Source organism: Cinclus cinclus, unplaced genomic scaffold, assembly GCF_963662255.1.
Source record: "Cinclus cinclus unplaced genomic scaffold, bCinCin1.1 SCAFFOLD_32, whole genome shotgun sequence".
NCBI lineage: Eukaryota > Metazoa > Chordata > Aves > Passeriformes > Cinclidae > Cinclus > Cinclus cinclus.
Genome location: NW_026912098.1, coordinates 21,385 through 29,139, shown reverse-complemented (window position 1 = coordinate 29,139; position 7,755 = coordinate 21,385). Strand labels below are relative to the sequence as shown.

Genomic DNA, 7,755 nt, shown 5'->3' with positions numbered 1-7,755 from the left:
AGGCAGAGCTGTGGTTTTTTAGGAAACCTCTCAAGAGCTCCAAGTCAGAATCGAACTCCAAAGTTTCTTAAAAGTTTTAAGGGGTCCCACTGAGGGACACAACTGAGAAAGTGTGCCCAGGTTGCAATCAGAGCAGGAAATTGGAGGCAGTGATGACAGGAGGGGACAAAGAGAAGCCAAGTCTTGGTGGCCTGGGGCACAGCAGGGTCTGTGCCAGCAAGGGCTGTGAGCAGACACCTTGTCCTGAGCCACTGGGGCCTCCTGGCACAGCCCCAGCAAGGCTGGGCACTGTCAGCCCTTGTCCTGCCCTCAGCATCCCCCCACATGCCAGTGGCCTCAGGGATCTGCTGGGACCAGTCCCTGGGGAGCCTTGGTCAGGAATGGCCCTGGGGGCTCCTTCATGCTCCCAGGGACTGAAGGTTTTTCAGAGGACTTTGGGTTTTGCTTTTGCCTTGGAGTCTCTGAGAGCTTTGTGCAATCATGGCCTCCCATTATCTGGTTTAATTAGTCTCTTGAGAGCCTTTCTCAGTAACAACACTCAGTGGGGCTCATGGGATCTTTAAGGTACTTCAATTTTTGAGGTGCTTTCCTTTGTCCTTTCATCTCTCAGTCTCTGAGATGTTTTTGGACATTTGTGTCCCCCAGTTCTCTCCTCGAAGGAGTCAAAGAGAATCCTGTGTTGGGGATGGACCTCAGTGGAACCCATTAATGCTTTGAGACAGGTTGGGTTTTTCTTCTGACTCTCACTCTTTGAAAGATAACTGCAATCTCCTGTCAGGCCCTAAGGTTCATGGGTTCAGCACTAAAAGCACCACGGGGCTCACTGGGATCAAGCAAGTCCTGACAAACCACGGCTCTGCCTTGATTTCCCTCTGGTCTGGTGCAGTTCATCAGGAAGGTTTTCAAATCCACTTAGGGAGAAATATTTCAAAGGTTTTCTAAGAAATATCCATTCCTATTTTGAATGAATGGTTTTTAGTACTGCTCTGTTTAGAGCAGAGTTGACTGCAGCACTCTGTGACTGATATTGATCCAGGGTCTCTCCTCAGGAGCTCAGGACTGCTCAGAGGAGCTGTGACTTGAGGTCTGACCCAGTGTGGACAACCTTGCTCCATATTCCCCAACTCCATCCTGTCTGTCCTCCCTCATCTGGGACCTGCTTTGCTTGCAGAACTGGCTGCACTCAGACAGAGACAGGATTTTCCTTTACTTTTCTTAGAAGAATCTAGAATTCCTAACTTTCACCATTAAAAACAGAGTCACTCCTCAGGTGTGTGCCAGCCCAAGGTGCCACCAAGGAGGTTCCCCCTTCCCCAAGGCAGAACGCTGTAAAGAATGTTTGAGACCTTTGAACTCCTTGTTTCCCTGAGGCCTTGCAGTGTCACAAAGGCCCCTTGGTTCCATGAGGTTCATTGGTGTCACCATGGTCTCTCTCCTTGGTTCCAGGAGGTTCATTGGTGTCACCATGGTCTCCCTCCTTGGTTCCAGGAGGTTCATTGGTGTCACCATGGTCTCTCTCCTTGGTTCCAGGAGCCATCACAATGTCACAACGGCCCCCTGGTTCCAGGAGGTTCCTGCAGCAGGACTTCCCCTGTGGCACAGCAGAGCTCATCTGTTCTGTCCATCAGCTGGGCCATCACTCAGGGCATCTTCCCCCTCTCAGCAATTGCTGAGATAACCCAGGCTGGACATCTGTCCTGTGCTGAGTTCTCTCTGGTGCCAGGGAGGTGGAATTCCCAGCTGACCATGAACATCCTGCCTTGAGAGCAGAATGAAGGGAGGGAGATAAGCCTTGAATTTCTGAGTGACACACACTTCACTGTACAAACTATAAAATATACACAAAACTTGCACCATACAAAATTCTTCTGCATAGTCCCTGGAAACTGGCAGGACTTCACTCCCAAATCTGGATGAATCTTCGTGGTTCCTTTTCTGGAAGCTGAGTGAAAGGGCTCCATGTGCACTCCCTCATCAGTTCAGTGGTAAGTTACATTGACTCCTGATTTCTGCTATTTCTTCACTAGCTGTAATAGAGGTAACTTCATTGTGCACTGTCTTTGTAGTTCTGTTTATCCTTTGCACTAAGTATTTGATTTAAAGTCTCTTGTCTGTTAATCTTGAGTCCATTCAAAATAAATATTTCATTTTATATTAGACATAATTTGCCATTCTAAAGAACTTGTGAGCAAAGGGAGTTTGGGGTTCAGGTATCCTGAAACAGAGCTACTGCCAGAAACCTGAGCATAAGGCAGGACTTGTCTAAGTTTTCACTAAAGTTTTAACATATTTCATTTAAAACAATGAACAAGAATTTTTTTCCCATTTATTCTTTTCCTGTTTATAGATTGATCTGACCAGTCTCCAGGTTATATTGATCCCCAGCATCACCTCACGCACTCTGAACAGATATGAACATCCAGACCCTTTATGGCTGACAATCAATCACACTCTGCCCCTACCCCCACCCCACCATTTCCCTCATCCAAGCCCTGGCACTCAGAGCAGCCCAGTGCAAATCTGAGCTTCCTCCAGTCCAGGCTGTGCCTGCAGCTTTCAGCTCCTTGGCACCAAGTCCCAGCTGCTTTCCTTGGAGAAGGAGCTGCCCCAGACACAGAGGGATGTTCATTTGGGGTCAGCAAACAGAAGCCAAGGCAGGCCCAGCTCCATGGCAAACACAAGTGCAGCCCAAGGAGTGCTGGGCAATGGAGCCACATGCAGGGGTGTCCCCAGGGCTCAGGACTGGGGCCAGGGCAGTTCAATGTGTTCCTTGCTGATGTGCACCAGGCCATGGAGGGCACCCTGAGTCAGTGTCCAGGGGAGCCCAAGCTGGCTGGGAGTGTGGCTGTGCTGCAGGGCAGCAAGCTCTGCACAGGGATCTGGCCAGGCTGGAGCCATGGGCCCAGGACAATTGGATGAGCTTCAGCAAGGCCAAGGGCCGGCTCCTGCCCTGGGCTCACAACCACCCCAAATCCCTGGCCGTGCCCTGCCCCTGATCCCCACAGCCTGTCCTGTTTCCTTCATCCCTGCATTGCCAGGGACTTTGTGGGACAAGGGAGCTCTGCTGTGCCTATGGAGGGAGGTGCAAGAGCCACCAGTGCAGTGGGCACCACAGCTCATCAGGTTTGTGTCCTTTGGGGGTCAGGAACTGCTGAGACTCAGAGGCACAGGAAGGCTTCTCTTCATATGCCAACATAAGAAGTGTATCAATGTTATAATTTAATAAACATCAGAATTCTTCCCTCAGCTCTGTGCAATGTCAAACCAGTATCAGATATGTCCACCATGCACAAGGGATTTCCATTCAGAAACAGTTTAAAAAAAGACATTAGAAAGGGTGATTCTATTACAAATGAAAACACAACTAAGACTGATGTGAAATTGTCAGAGAACAAGTGGAGAAGGAAATCTGGGAGCAATGGGAGGGCCATAGAACCATCTGGTCTAGTGAAGAGACATCCTTAGACATGGCCATTTAAACAGGAGACCGGGTAACACCCAAATGGAGAGGGACATGAAATAATAGACAGCATAGTAGTAACACAGGTAGAGGGGAAGAGCAGGATTTCTTCTCCTGTCATCAGTACATATCCAGGAAATTTCTGTTCTCTCCTGGTGGGAAGACATGGATATTTCTTCAAGTACTCAAATGCCCCAGCTAGTGAGATGTGTTCATGCACCTTGCAAGTGTCAGGTTCCCTACACCCCCAGAGGGCTCCTGTCCCATAAAAATCTGCTCTGGCCCATTCCAAAATCAAGCGCAGCATTGTTCCAGGATCATCAAGGTGCTGAGGATGGAAGGGACCTCAGCAAGTCTGCAGCCCAAGCTGTCAGAGACTGGGTCAGACCAAGTGGTTTAAGGCCAGATGTGATCAGAATTTGATTATCCAAAAGAAGAGTGATAGGGCATTATCTGAGAACCTGTCTGAGCCCATGGGAACAAGAGTTTTCCACATGTCCTGTCTGATCTCCCCTCTTTCCCCCTTTCCACCCATTGTCTTTTGTCTCCCCCCAGGCCCCCCGGTGAAGATCCTGGCTCTGTGTTCTCCATCAGCTCCTGGCTGGCACTGCCAGGCTGGGATGAGGAGCCCCTCAGCCTTCCCTGCTCCGGGCTGGACAAGCCCAGCTCCCTCAGCCTCTGCTCACAGCCAAAGGGCTCCAGCCCCACCTTGGAGGCCCTTCCCTCACCCTGCTCCAGCTGCCAGACATCTTTCCTGCCCTGGGCAACCCAAACCAGGCCCCAGTGCCCTGGATAATCCACGTCCTTGATGTCCTGGTCCCACAGCCCTGGGTGCTCCTGCCCTGCCTCGCTGCCAGGGCACACGGCTGCCTCCTGCCCAGCTCCTGCCCACCAGGAGTTTTCTGACAGGGCCTGGTGGATACAGGGAGGGCTGGGGATGTTGTCTACTTGAACTTTAGCCTTTGACACCCTATCCCACAGCATTCCCTGGAAAAGCTGAAGCCTGTGGCTTGGAGCGGTTCACCCGTCCCTGGGCTAAGAACTCGATGGACATCGGGGCCCAGAGAGTGGTGGGGAATGGTGCCACATGCAGCGTGTGTGCAGTGGTGTCCTGCAGGGATCAGTGTGGGCCCAGTCCTGTTTAACATCTTTATTGATGATGTGGAGAAGGGAGCACAGTGCACCATCAGCAAATGTGCAGATGGCACCAAGCTGGGTGTGAGTGTGGATGTGCTGGAGGGTAGGAGAGCTCTGCAGAGGGACCTGGACAGGCTGGATCCAGGGCACAAATCCAACAGGGTGAGGTTTAACAAGACCAAGAGCTGGGTCCTGCACCTTGACCACACCAACCCCTGCAGTGCTCCAGGCTGGGGACAGAGTGGCTGGAGAGGGGCCAGGCAGAAAGGGACCTGGGGGCAGTGATGGACAGCAGGGTGGACATGAGCCAGCAGTGTGCCCAGGTGGGCAATGGCACCTGGCCTGTGTTATAAGTGAGTTACAGGAATTGATAGAAATAAATTTGATTAGATTAAGTATAATATATTTAATAAGTTATAGTAAGTAAAATAGTGTTGGGTGGTTGGGGAACTTTTGCTTTATTAATGGCTCATGATTTTTTATTTGATAGTTTTGATTTATATATTTTTTAATTTTTTGTGTCCTGTATCTTTTTTGTTGTGTTTTGTGTATATGTGGTGTGTTGTTAGGGTTTTTTTTTGTTTTCTAGTCGTTGTGAAGATGAAGGTTTTTCATTATTTTGGTATTTTGATGAATTTTTATATATTTCTTATATAATGTTTAGGATTTTTAATTTTTTTTATTATATTGGATGGTTGTAGTTAGATTTCATGTCTGTAGTGAGGTTTTATATTTGTAGTTAAATTTTGGGAAATGTATATTTTGCGCTTTTTTGTTGTTGGTAATTAGGTTTGGTGAATTAATATTGATTGTATTTTGTTTTATTATATTTATTTTGTTTATTGAACTGTTTTAATTTTTGATGATCTAGAATTCGAGTTTTAGTTAAGATTGGGGGTTTTTTGTTGGTTTATATTTAATTTGGGTGAGTATTAAATGGGTAGTTTTTAGGTGGATTTTTATAATAGTAATTATTTTGTTAAGAATATATGGTTTAAGTGATAATTTAAAATTAGTACTATTATTAGTTTGGTAAGAGATGATAAGAGGGTGGTAAGTTATGGGGAATGGTTAAACTATGATTTATATTAATTTTGTTGGGGGGGTTTTTCTGTTTTGGTTTTTTTAAAATTTTTTATTGTAGTTTTGTTATGGTATTTTGTGTAATTTTTGTAGGATTTGTATATATAGTATTTTTTTTTTAAAGTAGTGTAAAGTTTTTTTTGTTGTAAAAATATTAATGGATGAGGAATGGTGTGGCCATCAGGAGCCGAGCTGCTGTGCCACCCCTGACCTGCCCCCACCTCTGCACACAGATATTGCTGCTGCAGCTCTAGAGAAGGGAGCAGAAGGAAGCTCCAAAGAAAGGAGAACTCCAGTAAAAACAGTTTTGGGAGATCCTTTAGTTCATTTAAAGCTACAGAGAACAGAGCCCGTCCTGGACAGAGTCTGGGGCCAGAGCAAAGGAGGAGAGACAAAATAATATCACAAATATGGGCATGATTTTGTGCAAAATTATTAGACTAAAACAAATGTAAAATCTTCCGGCAATGAAGGAAAAAAAAGAATTCTCAAAAATGACTCATATTGCAAGTGACTAGGAGAAATTGGCAACTTGCACAAATTGGAAAGGTTCACTGTTTCTGAAACCATGCAGTCATCAGTGTCCACAGTGCAGCCTTGAGCTCCTGGTTCCTCAGGCTGTAGATGAGGGGGTTCAGGGCTGGAGACACCACTGAGTACAGAACTGACAGGGCCAGATCCAGGGATGGGGAGGAGATGGAGGGGGGCTTCAGGTAGGCAAAAAAGGCAGTGCTGAGGAACAGGGAGACCACGGCCAGGTGAGGGAGGCAGGTGGAAAAGGCTTTGTGCCTTCCCTGCTCAGAGGGGATCCTCAGCACAGCCCTGAAGATCTGCACATAGGAGAAAACAATGAACACAAAACAGCCAAATACCAAACAGACACTAACAGCAATGAGCCCAAGTTCCTTGAAGTAGGAGTGTGAGCAGGAGAGTTTGAGGATCTGGGGGATTTCACAGAAGAACTGGCCCAGGGCATTTCCATGGCACAGGGGCAGGGAAAATGTATTGGCTGTGTGCAGCAGGGAATAGAGAAAGGCACTGGCCCAGGCAGCTGCTGCCATGTGGGCACAAGCTCTGCTGCCCAGGAGGGTCCCGTAGTGCAGGGGTTTGCAGATGGACACGTAGCGGTCGTAGCACATGATGGTCAGGAGGGAAAACTCTGTTCCAATGAAGAAGACCAGCAGAAACACCTGAGCAGCACATGCAGAGTAGGAGATGATGTTGGTGTGCCAGAGGGAATTGTGCATGGCTTTGGGGACAGTGGTGCAGATGGAGCCCAGGTCAGTGAGGGCCAGGTTGAGCAGGAAGAAGAACATGGGGGTGTGCAGGTGGTGGCCGCAGGCTACGGCGCTGATGATGAGGCCGTTGGCCAGGAGGGTAGCCAGGGAGATGCCCAGGAAGAGGCAGAAGTGCAGGAGCTGCAGCTGCCGCGTGTCTGCCAATGCCAGCAGGAGGAAGTGCCTGATGGAGCTGCTGTTGGACATTTGCTGTGTCTTGGCGTGGGGACCTGTAAAAAAAAAATAAAAAGAAATCATGGAATAGTTCAATTTTGGGAGGACTTGATATATCCCAGCCCAGCTTGGTGTCACTTTCCCCCCACTGCCTGCTCAGGGCTCTGCTGCCTGGAGCTCTCCCTGCCAGCTGCTGCTTCCCTGTGCCCAGGGCTGGGCCCTGCCAGTGCTGCCAGAGCCCAGCCCAGCCCTGGGGGCTCAGCTCTGCCCTGCAGACCCCTCCCAGCACAGGGCACTGCCAGGGCCAGCTCTGCCTCTGCAGGCTCTGATGGCAAAGTCAGAGCAACCCAGAGGATGCTGGAAAAGTCACACTGATGGTGCCTGTAAGGGACCCTGTGCTGATTTCTGTCACTGTCTGGTTTATTCAGACCTGAGAGAAAACCTTTTCATCTTTCTCAACCTCATCTGAAACATGAATATCAATGTGCAGTGTTCCATCTTGGCAACCCTGAGCAGTAGATTATAAAATCAGGATTTTCTCTTTTATGCAGCCCCTGACTTGCTGTGCTCCCTTTATAATTTATTTGGAAATGTTCTGTAGTTAAATGTCGTGCTGGGAGCAGT

At 48.4% G+C, this 7,755-nt stretch overlaps 1 protein-coding gene across 1 annotated transcript; it reads right to left on the bottom strand.

The window, feature by feature from the left end:
- Positions 1 to 4,600: 4,600 nt before the first annotated feature.
- On the bottom strand, positions 4,601 to 7,533 carry LOC134057354 (olfactory receptor 14A16-like). The gene has a single exon (XM_062514343.1). It carries the CDS (start codon positions 7,213 to 7,215, stop codon positions 6,232 to 6,234), a length of 984 nt encoding a protein of 327 aa, XP_062370327.1. The 5' UTR covers positions 7,216 to 7,533; the 3' UTR covers positions 4,601 to 6,231.
- Between the last annotated feature and the right edge of the window lie 222 nt (positions 7,534 to 7,755).

Bases quoted from the DNA above. Each gene is read 5' to 3' on its own strand.
- LOC134057354 (XM_062514343.1), bottom strand. From the start codon at position 7,215: ATGATTTCTTTTTATTTTTTTTTTACAGGTCCCCACGCCAAGACACAG.